This window comes from Carex rostrata, chromosome 32, assembly GCF_964058835.1.
Source record: "Carex rostrata chromosome 32, lpCarRost1.2, whole genome shotgun sequence".
NCBI classification, from domain to species: Eukaryota; Viridiplantae; Streptophyta; class Magnoliopsida; order Poales; family Cyperaceae; genus Carex; species Carex rostrata.
Genome location: NC_135949.1, coordinates 1,054,014 through 1,071,172, shown reverse-complemented (window position 1 = coordinate 1,071,172; position 17,159 = coordinate 1,054,014). Strand labels below are relative to the sequence as shown.

Here is a 17,159-nt window from a genome sequence, read left to right as displayed (position 1 = left end):
CCCTACCCGACACCACCAATTAATATGCAATGAAGAGAAATAGCACAACTGGCATGGCGGCATCGCGCTTATCCGATTGATATCTTAAAATTTAATTATGGGCTTGGGATGGGAGCGATGGACAAGAATAAGGCCCACAAGCCCAAACATGGGCAACATCAGTGTGTGTGGTTTCAGTCCAGCAAGCCGCAGTTGAGAACATATATAGTGTTCCAGCGGAGATTACTGGCCGGATAGGATTTGCAATATTTTTAGTCCCACAATATTTTTTTAAATCAGATAACTACCATATATAAAATAACCACACAACATGGTTATTGCCTTCTTTAAGGCATTGCATTACAAATGCATTGAGCAAAACAAACAATCTAAACTTGACAACTTATAGTGCACGTCATGTGCATTCAGCCATTTTTTTAATTTTGTAAGAAAATATTAATGGTTCTAACTTCTAATTGACCGAATCTAAACGTACTTTCTTAGAAATTTCACACATTAAAAATGTGTACCCCGAAATTTTGATTGATAGGGAAAATGAAAAAAACAAATTAAAAATAAGAACCGGTGTATGAAAATTTTATAAATTAGAAGACATTCGTTTTAAATAAATAGAATATGAAAACTAAAAGAGCTTTGTACCAGCTACATCAACAATAATGTAACTTAATGTTCTTCTGAATCAGATGCATCTTCAAATTATTGGTACGATTAAATAATACAAGTAATAAATCATCCATATAATCAAAAAATGTAAGTAATAAATTATTGCGCAGTTTGCTAAATCAGTTTAAAAACATATAATATCTTTGTTATGGTAGGGATGTAAACAGATCGGATACAGATAATTAGTGATCTAACTTTATTATTATCCATTATAATTTTTTAAGAGTAGAGCTTGGGTGCTATGGATAGCATAAGGTCATCCGTGCTACGGTCTCAAAAACCTATTGTATAAACTTCAAACTTCAATTTAAGTATCTCAATAAATTGGTTATATAATAAACTTGTAGAATATTAATTTTTACTATTTTTTATAGGATAGATTTTTGAAACCGTAGTACGGATGACCTTATGCTATCTATAGCACTCAAGCCTTACTCATTTTTTAAATGCATATACAAATATAGATAGTCTCTAATATGAATATGAATATGGATCAGATAACTTAAATTAGTTTTTCAGGATACGGATAAAATTGAATAATAATATCCAATCCGTTTACATCTAGAGTGGACCGAATTCCGTGTAAAATGAGATCTGAATCGTTTGACAATAGCTCTTCCTATATTTTAGATATCGAATTGATTTTAATCTAACTGTCATTATTTTATGCTTCTCATGTCATGCTGCAGGGAATACTCACTCAAGGGAACTGAAATAAGTAAAGATGAGAAAATAATTTTCTGAGCCAAAAAATTGGCGATTCTTTGCTTTATTATTTTAATTATTTTTTATTATACTTTTCCAGTTTATTTATTTACTTTTTTAGATAAGTTTTTAGTACAACATAGTAACGAGCAGAACTAGTGTTCTTAGATTTACTAAATTTATGTGTGAAATTAATTCTAAAATTTATTGAATCGACTTTAAATAACAAATTCAAATCATTGAAATCCATCTACTTTGCATGCAAGAAATTAAAATTTTTAAATTAATTTTGTATAGAGTCAAGTAGTAAAAAAAACATTGAAATTAATTTATAAACTTTCTAATTTAACCGCTTGACTATAACTAAATTAATTAAAAAGTTTAAAATGTTCACATATAGACACATAACTCGTAAAATAAATGTGCTTCAACTGTTTGGATTCTTTCTGCATCGTTTAATTGGGGATCGAATCTACTGCCCCCCTGGGGGGGCAGGAATTTCCTGCCCCCAGAGTCACTGTTAGTGGGCCCCACCCACCCTAAACCCTAAACCCGGCCCCACCCACCCTAAACCCGACCCCACCCCACAGTGACTGAGGGGGCAGGAAAATCCTGCACCCCGGGGGCAGGTGATCTGCTCCCGTTTAATTGTCGCCCGTAGTTTAACATTCAACAAAATTTATTTCAGTAGAATGTGAAGAAGTTGTTGGCGCAGATATCTAGATTAATAATAATTGATATAGTGCAAGATAATGACATCAATTTAGCAAAATAAATTCCAACACTGAATAATATCAAACAGATTTTGAACTAACATCCCTCCACAATCCACATACACAAAAAACTAAGAAAAAAAAAATGGGAGTCACAGTATTCTAAAAGGAATTCTTCATTTAGTGTGTGTGCGTGTGTGTTTTAGAAAAAAAAAAAAAATCTAACTCCGTTAATGCTTAGCATGAAACTTGATAATTACATACTAAAGTTTTGATGACTATGGCTATGTAAAGCTCACAATAAGCTTGGGATTCCTACACAAGAGATCTAACCAAACACACATAACATCCAGTTCAGTGTGCACATAGGCACCAAAAGCATCAGTTAGAAATACTAGTATTAACTGTCTAAAACAAAACAACATAAGCCACATCAGGGCTGAGGTAACTGTATCCACAAAACAAAACATCAACAGAGGCATCATCACTCCTGTTCATCTGTGACCCGCTCCAGCAGCTGCACATCTTCATTTAAACATTTGACCTTGTACCCAATACAAGACATCATAAAGCATTTTCAAGCTATCGTCTCCAAAAGACAAATCACCAACTGTCAGATTCACATTAGCAATTCCATTTCTCATCAGAACCTCTGTCAATTTCTCTATATTTTCATCAGTCTTGCGGCATAGTAAATCAACTGACGTCAAATTCTTGCATTGGAAACACAAATCACTCAGCAGGTTAATTGGATCCATATCCATCCCAAATCCAGTACCCTATAAAAAAAATTAAATCAATCAATACATAGAACACCAAGTGTTGCATTTCAAGGTACTACTATCATGCCTTCTCTGGTTGGTGCGGGTACCAGTTGAGGCACAGCCCAAAACATTCACAAATACTCTGCAATTAGTTGGTCAAAGTTGGTACCGTTGCATATTAATTTGGACTAGAAAGAAATGGTACCTTACTGCAGATCAGAGTAAGCTTTTCAAGCAGAGGTGAGTGCCGAAGAAAGAATGAGACAGCCCCAGGTTCACTGGCAACCCAATATCCACCAAGTATTAAGCTCTTCAAATTTGGGACGTCCAGCTTCAAATTTCGGAAATCTTGCTTAAACTGGCAATGATACTAAGACATATAGAATGTTCTAGTTAGAACACACCAAAATGGATCTACACATCATACCGGTTGAGCCCACTATACAATTATGTACCAAATGGAAACTAAGTTCCAATTTCAATATCATTTATTTTTTTTGTGATAAGTTACATGTGTTCCTAACCCACCAAAAAGAAGTTGCATTAATAAAAAAAAAGTAGAGTAAAAGAAATCATGCTGCTGCCGCCTTCTTCCCCCTCTTAACCCACCCACTAGCCAAAACACCTCGCCTTTCTCACATTTTATGTATCTCAGTTGTATATCTTTTGAACATATAGGTTTGATGGTCAAGTACGAGATGTTCATAATAACTAAATAGCTAAGACTACAGATATACAAAACATACCTGTTTATGAAGCTCCTCCGGGGGCCAGCATATTGCATATTTTTGATTAAAACGCAAATGCACAAGGTTAGGCGTACAAATGTAGAACTTGTTCTTCCACTGAATCTGTAGTTCACAATTTTCCACAACCAAATTTCTCAACACCCTAGAAGAAATTCCCGAACAGGTTATCCAGCAATAATGCAAATTCAAATTTTCAAGCCTCTGGCACCCAGAAATTATCGTCTCCAAAAAGGCTGAAGTGACATACATCAGTTGCAGGCTCAAAGTTTTGAGTTGGCTCAAACTCATAACATTTGGTGAGGTTATTTTCACATTTGGGAAACTAAATAAACCCAATTCCTCTAAAGACTGGCTAGTTAACATAGGTCTCGGTAAAATCACATTTTCACCAGAACTTTTAGGCCGGATTATAATGTGAAGAACCCGAACATCGTTTCTTAATGCGTGAGTGATCCATCTTGTGCTTGCTGCAAGATTAGTGGAAGAATCATTCAACAAAAATGTTTTGAATACTTGAAGATCTTGTTTTGAGCGGTAAGGCAGTGCAGCATTGACATAACTGATGAACTTCTCAGGCCCGCAATTTGCAAATTCATCAGTGTAAAATTTTAGGCCTTGCATTGAGAGCCATACATGTATCCACCTATGCGACAATATACTGGTACGGCCTGCTTCTTTTAGTGGGAGAAAGGAGAGGATGTGATGTAAGATATGGTCTGCTAGTTTACTTATCCTGTCTGTGGTACTTGGAACTTCTTCAGGTGTGGTGCCAGTAGGTTTATGTGTTGGTTTAGGTTTAGGTTTAGGTTTACGTCGAGGCATTATTTTATTTGTAGATTTCAGATAATTTTTCAACTTGTCATACTCAATGCCTTGGCTTCTGAAGAGAAGAAGAACAGCAAATAAGTCTCAGCATTGCATTATAAAAAATTATAGTACCAGCAAGGCCTAAAATAACCGGCTTACATTGATAACCCGACCAAAAATCTTAGGAGTTGTACAGCTCTACTTTGAAGTTTGATTGGTATTTGGAAAAAAAAAAAAAGTAACAGCGAGTACCGATTGGGTGTTAAACTACATAAATTACAAGAGCAAGTAAAAAAGCTGCAATGGTAAACTCCTCGGACAAGCAAGCTTTCATTATGACATACACATCGAACAAAAATTCTGATTTACCTTACCTATTACTAGCTGTTTATTACCCAAATCATGATCCAAAAGTAAGTTAGTCATTAATTTAACAGACATTATGATTTATTATTTTGGAAAATTGGAGCAATGTCTGTCAAAAATAAGAATCAATATTGATATTAATTTATTAAAAAGAAGTGTAGTGGGACAAGGGACACACAGTTAGCGACTCAGTTGAAGGTTAAAGGCAATCCAATATTGCATCATTTAAAGGGTCATATTGTAAAAAGTGATGTTCCACAGATCAAATTGAAACCAGACCAAAATTTTTGGAAACAACAGTCTAATCCCAATCGAAAATAAGAGGTTTAAAACTTAGGTTTACTCATTTCGCGCGCGCACACACACATTCAGATACGACGATCTGGTGGGGTGGTGCGTGCGTGTGACAGAGAGAGAGTAGATAGAATAGAAACCTGGATATGGATGAGATTGTAGAATGGCGACAGATAACTGGAGAAGGAGAGAAGAAGAAAGAGAGAGAGGGGGGGAAACGATCAGTCGGGACTCGGGAGGCGACTAGACTAAGACTAGGGTTGGAGAAGTGGAATAAATATTACTTGGACAACTGACATTTCGCCACGTAGGAGAATTTTTTCTACAAGTTATGTGAGCCCACAAAGGACCATTGCACATGCACACCTGTTCTTTGTTTTCCATAATTTGGATTTTTTTTTTTTCTACAAAATTTGGATTTTGAAAATTTTCAATTATACGCTAAATTTTAAGTTTTTGGTAGTGTATATTTTTTGACCAAATGCTGAAGTTGGTGGTAATTAAGCAAAATTATTGTAAACTAAGAGTCCATTTCATAAATATATATATCTCAAGGCTTGAATGCACATTTGAAGGTTAACTGAATTAGACCGATTAGAAGTTAGTCTAACTAGAAAATGTTCTAATTCTTAGTGGGCCGTGTAAGTTTGCGAGCTTGCTGTAAATACGGACAGATATAAATCGCATGGTATTTAGATGGGCTTGTTATAAGTTATGTGAGCCCATAAAGGACGAGCTAAAGTGTGTTGATTCGGCCTTTTAATGTCAAGAATTTAGAATTGATTGAACTGCTTTTACTCCCCTGATTTTTTTATAAAGGTTATACAAACTCCTACTTCACGTTACTTAGCAATTTTTTGTGTTGTTACAGGATCCATATCGGGCAACTGGCAACGGTGAAAGTAGCAGCCAACCATGTTAGATTGCTTTCTTAATTACCAGAACAAGGTAGTTATATATTTCCACTTTTATTAACTAACACAAATATATCATTTTTTTTATCTACCGTTCAGTTCTCAAATTTATGTTTGTACAAGATAGTTTGAGGCAAAATATTGGTATAATTGGGAAGTAATTATGCTTTTAATCGTATGATTTTGTAAGAAAAAAAATGTTATTAATGGAAATACATTTGACTTGTCAGAACATGCTTCAAGCTGGTGTGATTGTAGGAGGCCAGATTTATTCTGTACCACTTGGTGGTACCATTTTAAGGCAACCTTTTTTCCATTGGAGGTATATAGTGGCACCATTTTTGTTCATTCTGTAACTCTCTGTCAGTCAATTCTTTTATATTTTCTCTGTGTAATTCATGTACATGTGCCATGCATCTCAGATGTGAATATGTGATACAATGACAGCTTCGGGTTCAAGCTATTTGTATGGATTTTTCGATCAAGAGTGATGACTCACGAAGAAGCAGAGGTATGAAATGAAATACACTCATTACATTTTACTTCAATTTTTTTTTGAAGCCTTCTACTCCAAATTTATGAAGAATTTAATGTTGATATTTTGTGTTTTTTTTTTCTCATTTGTTTTCAAACGAAAGCAACTGGTGATAAAGGCGGCATCTCTGGCCATGGCCCGTGATGGTGCAAGTGAAGGTGGTGTCCGTACTTTTTTTTTTTTTTTTGTGTGTGGAAGAAAGTGGGTGTTTTCCACCGATTTCATTAGAAACCATAGAACAATTTATGTGAAAAGAGCTCCAAACAGTTAGAACTCCATCAGAATGAGTACAAAACTTGAATCAAAATTCAAAACAGCACCTAATTAACCTGAACAAAAACAAAAGTTTCTGTAGAACCAGCCTGCAAGAAACTCAAGACTAGTACACCTATTGGTTAGTAACTATGAATCAGAAAAGCACTAAGCAACAAGCCTATTACATCAAAACAACAGAAACCAGCCTGAACTCTTCCTCTGCCTCTACTTCTTCGAAATTTTCTTTGACTCCTTTATATAGTCACTAAATTCTGACAAGGAAGATCAACATCATCCATGAGGTTTATGTTACAACATCTTCTGATTAACAACACCAGCTATGCATTTAGTATTTAGAGCGGATAAATATAAATATTACTTGGACGATTGGATATGAATTGTGACCTTCTTCCCCTTTCCAAAGAAAAATTATTAACTTTTGGTTATCATTTAAGTAATTATTATTAAGATATTCCAACACACCTACTCTATTTAATATACCAAGCAAAGAAAAATTAATGTTTTGAAAGGCATGTGAAATTAATTCTGGCAAAAAATATTTATAATTATAAGTGAATTCTCAAGTAATTTGGTGATTCCACTTAGGTGTTTTAGTTGACATTAACTGGCATTAAATTTGTGCATGCTCAATTATAAAAAGTATCATACATACGGTCTAAAAATTATTACGAAATGCATGCATGAGGGCATGAACCATATTGTGCGTAACAAGTCATATATATATATAAGCAAGGCTACCATACATTGCAATTCATAGGCATCTTTGTGCATTGAACTATAAATCACCGGATTCGAAGTCCAAAGAGTCAATCCAAACCGCCCATCTTGTTATCCATATTAATATGTATTTGGAGACCATATTTTATATTTTTTTTAGATTTATTGAAAATCATTGTTTTTCAAACAAATCTGGACCATAAAAAAACAACGATTTTCAATAAATCTAAAAAAATAATAAAAAATTTCAAAAAATGTAAAATTTGGTATGCAAACAATTTAGTTACGAAATTTGTGCACGATCAATTTAGTTGACATTTTTTGTTTTTTCTTGCTTGATGTGTATCATAATTAGAAGGTTCATGTAAAACTATGAATGTGTCCAATAAAATAAAGTTGAAATTGTGATAATTGTGTCGAGGAATGGTTAATTTAAATACCTCTGCATGATATGGCAAAACAAATCTAATTTAATCATACAATACAATATATATAATATACTTTTTTTTTATAATTATCGATCTTATTTGGATATAGATTTGTTGGTGAAGCCACTAGATTCCAAGGACTACAATGAAATTTATATCGTTAAAAAGCTGATGGGTTAGTCATTTAATTTTATATATATTTCTTAAAACAAAATTTACATTATTTTTATTAGCTAGGTAGCTAGCATATATATATTTGTCGTTGTATATATAGAGTATGACTCAGCTGCCACAACTTTTGTATCCCACCATGATCATAAATTTATTTTATTTTATTTGAGTAGAGTTAAAATGCAATTTTAGTTTTGTGTCCCAACCATAGGTACAAAATTAAAATGTACTTAGAGACGAAATTTTAGTTTTGTATCCCACCACGATCAATTCGATCCGAACCGCTCAACATGATATACAAATTAAAATGTACTTAGAGACGAAATTTTATATTTTTTTAGATAGGTACAAAATCACTGTTTTTGGATGGTCCAGATGCAGTGATTTTGTACCTATCTAAAAAAATAGTAAAAAAATTTCAAAAAATATAAAATTTGGTCTCTAAGCACATTTTGATATGGAGATCATGTTGAGCCGCTCGGATCGACTGTTTGAACTTTGAGAATAGAGATAAAGAGGTGGAGTATGGTTGGAGCACAAAACCAATATGGTGCATTTTAACACTACTCATTTTATTTTATTTTCGGAGTGAACTATTTGGTATATGTTTTTTCTTTGGTTAGCATGATCTAAAATTAATACACCTAAGTTAGGTTTTACTTATCCTGCAGTGAATTGTCTGCCAATATATTTAAATTATAAGAAGACAAAATTAAAGGCACCGCACCCAACAAAGCACTAGCTACCTAGTTTATAATATATAATATATATAACTTGTTACTTGTAATATATATAGAGGGGCTATCATGCTTTGTAAATTAAAGTTGGTGTTTCAATTTGCAAAGCATCAGGCCTGGCCCTGGGGCTGTGCAGCCAGGGTGACCGTCCCGGGTCCCAAAATTCTAGGGGCCTCAAAAAAAAAAGTTTATATATATAAAATTGTATATATTAAAAATAAATAAACTATTAGAGCACAAATTTTGTATATATAAATGGTTCAAATTTTTTTATAAATAAATATGATTTATTGGCATATCAATAAAAAATCTGACCGGCTAATTGCTTCTAGGGGTGTTTATTGGGTCCGGTTTAGTCGGTTTTGAACCAAATCAAATTAGTTTGGACTAAACAGTTTGATTTATTCAGTTTAATGGTTTGGTTCAGTTTGTTTTTTAAAACTGAATTATAACTTGGATTCGGTTCAGTTTGGAAATTTTCAAAATCGAAAAAACCGAACTGGTTGAATTTTTATATATTATGAATTTGGTCCGTACTACCCCCAGTTTATTTCTTAATACCTCGTTTATTTCTTAATCAATTGCTTTAAATACTTTGGTTTATTTCTTAATACCCTGGTTTATTTCTTAATATACTTCGGTTTATTACAAATCAATTGTTTTAAATAAAAAAATTAATATCTTTCGATTTGAACCGAAGAAACTGAAGAAACTGAAGAAACCGAAATAAAACTTTAGTTCGGTTCGGTTCAGTTCGGTTCTATTTTTAAAACCAAATTATAACTTTGGTTTGCCTAGTTCGGTTCAATTGAAACCGAACCGAACCGATGAACACCCCTAATTGCTTCCATAAGTACTTCAGCACCATATGTTTATAAGTAGTTTTTGCATTTTAAAAGTCCAAATAGTCGATCCAAACCATTCAACCTAATATCCATATTAAAACGTGCTTGGAGACCTAATTTTACATTTTTTTGAATTTTTTATTATTTTTTAAGGTAAGTAGAATTTTTTTTATGGTTCAGAATCTTCTAAATTAATGGATTTTCTACCTATCTTAAAAAAAGTAAAAAAGATGTAAAAAAAAATGTAAAATTTGGTCTCCAAGCACGTTTTAATATGGATATCATATTGAATGGTTCGGATTTACTATTTGGATTTTAAAAATACAAAAATGACTCAAAGCATATAGTGTTGAAGTACTTATCGAAGTGTATTGACCGGTCTTATAAAATTTTTGTATATATAAAGAGTCCCAAATTTTCTTCCGCCCCGGGCCTCAAAATCTTCAGGACCGGCCCTGCAAAGCATGTAACCTATCTCATATATATATATAAACTGGTATATCTATATATACAGATCAAGGGATAGGAGAGGGAGTATATATATAGCTAGCTAGCTGGAGTACTATAGAATGGGAGATCAGAGAATGGAACTAAGGATGAATTGGTGGTGGCTTGACATGACTTTGGTACCATTAGGGTTTCTTATGTTCATCTCGTACCATCTCTGGTTGTGGCACAAGGTCAAAACTGAACCACACCACACATATGTTGGTTTGAAATTTAACTTACAGAGAGCTTGGGTCTTAACCATAGTCAAGGTACCTACTCCTCTTAATTAATTTGCATCATCAGCTGATCATTAATTGTTATTAATTAGACAATTAATACTTATTTTATTTTCACATTGATATATATATATATACTGAATTAGGCCAACAACAAGAAAGACATGTTAGCAGTGCAATCACTGAGGAATGCACTTATGGGATCCATACTAATGGCCTCCACTTCAATCGTTCTCTCAACTGGCCTCGCCGCGTTGCTCAGTAGCACATACACTATAAAGAAGCCTCTTAACACCACGATATACGGATCACGTGACGAGCACATGATGACCATAAAATATGCATCTATTCTCACCATCTTTCTCTTTGCTTTCTTGTGCTATTCTCTCTCTATAAGGTTCTTCGGACAGTTTGGCTTTCTCGTCAATGTTCCTCGAGGAAATGACGATAATAACCCCGTGACGGTTGAGTATGTTTGTGGGCTTTTGGGGAAAGGATTTGGTCTGAATACTATTGGAAATAGACTGTTTCTTGTTGCCATGCCTCTTTTGCTCTGGATTGTGGGTCCCGTTTTGGTATTCTTGTGCTATGTTTGCATGATGATCATATTATACAATGTTGATGTGGTCACAGATAATAATGGGAAAACTAAGGCTAGAGGAGAGTTCGTGGAGAAAAATTGCTTCACAGGTGCTGTGTGATTATATATTATATACTTGCAATATTTATTTCTTTTACAATTTCTTGCAATTCTAGCAAATTAATTTAAGACAGGTTTGGAACTTTTTTTTTTCTGAGGGTATGAATAAAAATTTCGGCAATATTTCCATTAGGTGTCTACTGTGTGGGGCCCACATTGTAAAGTTCATGCAGTAGTAATTAATATATTATAAAGTTACACATAAACAAGAAAGTACTCAAATTCTTCTCTTACATACCCTTGGCCAGTGATCCCTCCACTATATATATCTGTGAGAGGTGCCATTAACAAACAGCAAAAATGTCAGGAAACCCTTGATGCCATACAGAGAGGCATCCACCATGGCCATTACAACAGGACTGCCCATATATCTAGGCTCTCAGTCGAATGATTCAAATCATTTTTTTCTAATTTATATGGAGTAACTTAGAATTTGAATGTATTATAAGGACTATGATAATTTTTTTACTTATTCATAAGTTATTTTTGAACCGAGATTAATAACTCAGATTCAAAATATTTTTTTCTCCAGTAACACACAAAGAAATATTTTAATATCTTTTTACAACTGCAAAAGACCCGACCTAAAAATGTTAATCCGGGTTATCTGTTGCCACCGACAGACCCAAGAAGGGTCAGGATTCGAAAAAAAATTTAGATCCAATGATATTTTATACTTGTGCCTACCCCTAGATAGATATAATGCCTACTCCTGAATTAACGCTCTAGTAAAAGAAAATTGTGTGGAAATGTAAGTCAGTCCAGATTGATTCGCGTAAAAGAAAGAAAAAAAAAAAAAGATGCAATCTGATTAGCTATTCTACTTAGAAGAATCGTTGATTTGTTACGAGAAAAAGAGATCCGTTACTAAGGATATAAATATGTATTGTAAAAGATGTAAGATATAATTAAGACATGAAAGCAATGAAGCATTTGAGTCTTTTTATTTGCGATCCTTCATTACAGAAAGTAAATAAATATAGGTACATTGGAAAGTTCTAAATGAGCAATGTTTAATGTCTCTGGTGAAAATTTTCTTTATTTTGAAATAAACATAATATATGCATAATAAAGTTCAATGAATTACAACTCAGGTTAATATTTTGTAGGGTAAAAATAGAATATGCAAACAAAATGACAGGACAAGCAATTGTATGATGTACAATATTCCATTTATATGACATGACCAAGCCATCTTTTATAATCAAAGCGCAGTATAATCAAAATCAAATGATGTAGTCGGTTCTGATAAAAACAAGTCATGCAATTAAAAAAATTCAATTACTTTGATAAATCAAACTATTTCAGGAATCAGATACATTCAACAAAACTAAAATTCAGAAGAAAAGACAAGAATGCAAATAGAGATCTACACTGTGCTTCCTCTTTTGAAGTATGGAACATATTTCTACAAGAATGCAAATAGAGATCTACACTGTGCTTCCTCTTTTGAAGTATGGAACATATTTCTCGCTTTTAGGGATGGTTGGTTGCAAGAGAATAGGCTATTCGATGTTTGATTGAATTAGAATAGCTAGAATATGGAATCAAGCTTGTTTGTCTTATTAAAACAAGCTATTCTCACAAAAAGTTAAAACAAACTATTCTAATAAGACAAACACCAATTTTACTATTCTAGCTATTATAATATTACAACCAAACATAAAAAATTGTTAATATATGTGTGTTCTGATCACTTGTTCCATTCGCCTTACACAACCTACCTGTGGTTTCAATGAATTTGATCAAGCATCACATATCCTAATATCAAATAGGTTTTGAACAGCATGCCCTCACCAACCAACACACACACACACACACACACAAAACTGATGGGAGACAGCAGTCTAAGCCCGTTTCATTAGCATGAAACCTGATAATTACATACTAGAGTTTTGATGTTAACTATGACTATGTAAAGCTTCACAATAAGCCCACACGGCTTGGGATTCCTACACAAAAGATCTAACCAAACACACATAACATCCAGTTCAGTGCGCACACAGGCACCAAAAGCATCAGTTAGAAATACTAGGATTAACTGCCTAAAACAAAACAACATAAGCCACATCCGGGCTGAGGTAATTGTATCAACAAAACAAAACATCAACAAAGGCATCATCACTCCTGGTCATCTGTGGATCCGCTCCAGCAGCTGCACATCTTCATTTAGTGTGTTATCTATTTAAACATTTGACCTTGTACCCAATACAAGACATCATAAAGCATTTTCAAGCTATCATCTCCAACAGACAAATCACCCACTGTCAGATTCACATTAGCAATTCCACTTCTCATCAGAACCTCTGTCAATTTCTCTATACTTTCATCAGTCTTGCGGCAAATTATATCAACTGACGTCAGTTTTTTGCATTGGAAACACAAATCACTCCGAATGGGAACTGGATTCCTCTCCATCATAAATTCCCCAAATCCTGTACCCTATAAAAAAAATTAAAACAATCATACATAGAACACCAATGTGTTGCATTTCCAAGTACTATCATGCCTCTTCTGGTTGATGCAGGTACCAGTTGAGGCACAGCCCAAAACATTTATAATTACTCAGCAAGTAATTGGTCAAAGTTGGTACTGTTGCATATGAATTTGTTGTAGAAGAAAGAAACAGTACCTTGCTGTAGATCAGAGTAAGCATTTCAAGCATTGGTGAGTGCCGGAGAAAGAATGGGACAGCCCCAGGTTCACTGGCAACCCAAAATCCACCAAGTATTAAGCTCTTCAAATTCGGCACGTCTAGCTTCAAATGTCGGAAATCTTGCTTAAATGGGCGATGATACTAAGACATATAGAATGTTCTAGTTAGAACACACACCAAAATGGATCTCCACATCATACCGGTTGAGTCCACTATACAATTATGTACCAATTGGAAACTAAGTTCCAAATTCAATATCATTATTTTTTTGTGATAAGTTGCATGTGTTCCTAACCCACCAAAAAGAAGTTACATTAATAAAAAATAAAATAAAGTAGAGTAAAAAGAAATCATGCTGCCGCTTTCTTCCCCCTCTTAACCCACCCACTAGCCAAAACACTTAGCCTTTCTCACATTTCATGCAACTTAGTTGTATCTTTTGAACATATTGGTTTGATGGTCAAGTACGAGATGTTCATAATAACTAAATAGCTAAGACTACAGATATAGAAAAAAATACCTGTTCATGGAGCTCCTCAGGGGGCCAGCATATTGCATATTTTTGATTAAAACGCAAATGCACAAGGTTAGGCGTACAAATGTAGAACTTGTTCTTCCACTGAATCCGTATCTCACAATTTTCCACAACCAAATTTCTCAACACCCTAGAAGAAATACTCGAACAGGTTATCCAGCAATAATGCAAATTCAAATTTTCAAGCCTCTGGCACCCAGAAATTATTGTCTCCAGAAAGGCTGAAGTGACAGGCATCTGTTGCAGGCTCAAAGTTTTGAGTTGGCTCAAACTCATAACATTTGGTGAGGTTATGTTCACATTTGGGAAATTAAATAAACCCAACTCCTCTAAAGACCGGCTAGTTAACATAGGTCTCGGTAAAATCACATTTTCACCAGAACTTTTAGCCCGGATTATAATGTGAAGAACCCGAACATCGTTTCTTAATGCATGAGTGATCCATCTTGTGCTTGCTGCAAGATTAGTGGGAGAATCATTCAACAAAAATGTTTTGAAAACTTGAAGATCTTGCTTTGAGCGGTAAGGCAGTGCGGCATTGACATAACTGATGAACTTCTCAGACCCGCAATTTGCAAATTCATCAGTGTAAAATTTTAGGCCTTGCATTGAGAGCCATACATGTATCCACTTATGTGACAATATACTGGTACGGCCTGCTTCTTTTAGTGGGAGAAAAGAGAGGATCTGATGTAAGACATGATCTGGTAGTTTACTTATCCTGTCTATGGTATTTGGAACTTCTTCGGGTGTGGTGCCAGTAGGTTTATGTATTGGTCTAGGTTTAGGTTTAGATTTAGGTTTACGTCGAGGCATTCTTTTATTTGTAGATTTCAGAGAATTTTTCAACTTGTCACGCTCAATGCCTTGGCTTCTGAAGAGAAGAAAAACAGAAAATAAGTACAAGCATTGCATTACAAAATTATAGTGCCAGCAAGGCCCGAAATAACCAGATTACATTGATAACCTGACCAAAAAATCCTAGGGGTTATACAGCTCTATTTTGAAGTTTGAGGTGGCACTTGAAAAAAAAAAAAAAAAAGTAATAGCGAGTACCGATTGGTAGTTAATCAACATAATTTACAAGAAATGGTGCAATGGTAAACTCCTAGGACAAGCAAGCTTTCATTATGTCCTACATACCGATCAACAATTATGATTTTCCTTCACCTATTACTAGCTGTTTATTACACAAATCATTATCCAAGAATAAGTTAGTCATGCATTGCAGTCATTAATTTTAACAGACATTATCCCTTAATTCTTTTGAAGAAATGGAGCAATGTCTGTCAATTTAATAAGAACCAATGTTGTTAAAGTTAAAGGCAAACCAATATTGCATTATTTAAGGGTCATATTGTAAAAAGTGAAGTTCAACAGATCAAATTGAAACCAGACCTAAATTTTTGGAAACAACAGTCCAATCCCAATTGAAAATAAGAGGTTTAAAACTTAGGTTTACTCATTTCGCGCACACACACACACATTCAAAGACGACGATCTGGTGGGGTGCGTTTGTGTGTGTGTGTGAGAGAGAGAGAGAGAGTAGGTACAAACCTGGATATGGATGAGATTGTAGAATGGCGACTGATAACTGGAGGAGGAGAGAAGAAGAAAGGGGGGAAATGATCAGTCGGGAGGCGACTAGGGTTGGAGAAGTGGATTAAATATTACTTGGATAATAATATTTTAATTGACATTTTGCCACGTAGGAGATTTTTTATTCAAAATTTTCCACGTGAGAGTTTCACCCGTACATAAAAGACCGCTTTCGGACTGGGAGTGTAGTGGACTGAAGATCTGAACCGTTCATTTTAATTTGTACAAATTTCAATTTCAAGGTAGATCTCCATGTATTTTAAGTAAAAATCGATTGATTTTGTTGTAATTATTGTATGTAATTGATAGGGCCATGAGCCATAGGCTCAAATAAACAGATCTCGAACTGTTCAGACAAGTCCTTGCAAAAGCCTCCATGAAATGGGCCTTGAAGAGCCCGAACTCAAGGCCCGTAAAGCCCCCGTCGACAGGGCGTCTCGATAAAGTTCAGCCCGAGTCTGCAACCGTTTTCGTACTGTCTGTCTGCCAGGTAGATTGTTAGGCTCACAGATCAGTGCACTATACGACAGTAAATGGTTGACCTATATGAGACCCAAATCTGAGCCGAAAAAGGGGTTCACAATTTCACACAAGCACAAGATACCTAGAGGTCAGAGTCTGAATACTTTACACACGAACTCGAGTCCAACTCAAAGACTACGACCAGTTACATCGGGACTGGTACGTATCAGTAATATATCATGTGATAATGCTGGACAAGCACGGAGCCATACTTTCGAACTATAAGGATCAATTATATTAAATATTTTTGTGATGAATGATAGTCATTTTACATTATCATAACATTTCATTCTAAATCATACTAAAAATCACATATAAATATAAAAAAAAAATTAAAAAAAATGAGTATGAGAATGAATCAGCCACTGATGTTTCAAAACAGATCCCTATATTTAAATAGACACTGAATATTAATTGTTTAGCTGAGAGTTAATGAAAACTAACTGTACTAATTAAGTCAGATACACAGAAGAATACAGACTGTACCCATCCCCACTCAAGGGGGGTCAGAATAAGTAAAGATCGGGGAATAATTTTGTCAGTAAAAAAAAAAATCGCTCTTTTTTTCTCTATTATTGTAATTATTTTTTTTTATTATGCTTTTTCACTTAAATATTTATTTTAAATAAGATTTTGTATAACACAGTAACAGCATTAGTTTGCTTTCTTAATGCAAATTTTATGTACTTTTTCTTCAATTTATTTAATCAATATCAAACACGTAGGAACATATTTTTT

The 17,159-nt window shown here is 34.3% G+C and overlaps 3 protein-coding genes and 1 non-coding gene across 4 annotated transcripts; 2 read left to right on the top strand and 2 right to left on the bottom strand.

The window, feature by feature from the left end:
- Window positions 1–2,315: 2,315 nt before the first annotated feature.
- Window positions 2,316–5,311, bottom strand: LOC144547920 (F-box protein At4g22280-like). The gene is made up of 4 exons (XM_078296607.1): window positions 5,202–5,311; window positions 3,592–4,474; window positions 3,051–3,215; window positions 2,316–2,860 (listed from the first exon to the last, which is right to left on the bottom strand). Exons 2-4 carry the CDS (start codon window positions 4,414–4,416, stop codon window positions 2,609–2,611), a joined length of 1,242 nt encoding a protein of 413 aa, XP_078152733.1. The 5' UTR covers window positions 4,417–4,474; window positions 5,202–5,311; the 3' UTR covers window positions 2,316–2,608.
- A 390-nt stretch (window positions 5,312–5,701) lies between these two features.
- On the top strand, window positions 5,702–5,806 carry LOC144548228 (small nucleolar RNA snoR103). The gene has a single exon (XR_013509299.1). It is a non-coding gene; the product is annotated as a small nucleolar RNA snoR103 (small nucleolar RNA).
- Window positions 5,807–10,277: 4,471 nt separating this feature from the next.
- On the top strand, window positions 10,278–11,235 carry LOC144547925 (uncharacterized). Its single transcript, XM_078296613.1, has 2 exons — window positions 10,278–10,442; window positions 10,556–11,235. Exons 1-2 carry the CDS (start codon window positions 10,281–10,283, stop codon window positions 11,108–11,110), a joined length of 717 nt encoding a protein of 238 aa, XP_078152739.1. The 5' UTR covers window positions 10,278–10,280; the 3' UTR covers window positions 11,111–11,235.
- Window positions 11,236–12,924: 1,689 nt separating this feature from the next.
- On the bottom strand, window positions 12,925–15,944 carry LOC144547919 (FBD-associated F-box protein At4g10400-like). Its single transcript, XM_078296606.1, has 4 exons — window positions 15,858–15,944; window positions 14,286–15,174; window positions 13,742–13,906; window positions 12,925–13,551 (listed from the first exon to the last, which is right to left on the bottom strand). The coding sequence occupies exons 2-4, from the start codon at window positions 15,114–15,116 to the stop codon at window positions 13,291–13,293; spliced, it is 1,257 nt and encodes a 418-aa protein (XP_078152732.1). The 5' UTR covers window positions 15,117–15,174; window positions 15,858–15,944; the 3' UTR covers window positions 12,925–13,290.
- Window positions 15,945–17,159: the final 1,215 nt, after the last annotated feature.

Bases quoted from the DNA above. Each gene is read 5' to 3' on its own strand.
- LOC144547920 (XM_078296607.1), bottom strand. From the start codon at position 4,416: ATGCCTCGACGTAAACCTAAACCTAAACCTAAACCAACACATAAACCT. The intron at 3,216-3,591 runs GTATGTTTTGTA...TATATGTCTTAG, and splicing joins CGGAGGAGCTTCATAAACAG to TATCATTGCCAGTTTAAGCA. The intron at 2,861-3,050 runs GTACCATTTCTT...TTTTTTTTATAG, and splicing joins TTACTCTGATCTGCAGTAAG to GGTACTGGATTTGGGATGGA.
- LOC144547925 (XM_078296613.1), top strand. From the start codon at position 10,281: ATGAATTGGTGGTGGCTTGACATGACTTTGGTACCATTAGGGTTTCTT. The intron at 10,443-10,555 runs GTACCTACTCCT...ATACTGAATTAG, and splicing joins GGGTCTTAACCATAGTCAAG to GCCAACAACAAGAAAGACAT.
- LOC144547919 (XM_078296606.1), bottom strand. From the start codon at position 15,116: ATGCCTCGACGTAAACCTAAATCTAAACCTAAACCTAGACCAATACAT. The intron at 13,907-14,285 runs GTATTTTTTTCT...TATATGTCTTAG, and splicing joins CTGAGGAGCTCCATGAACAG to TATCATCGCCCATTTAAGCA. The intron at 13,552-13,741 runs GTACTGTTTCTT...TTTTTTTTATAG, and splicing joins TTACTCTGATCTACAGCAAG to GGTACAGGATTTGGGGAATT.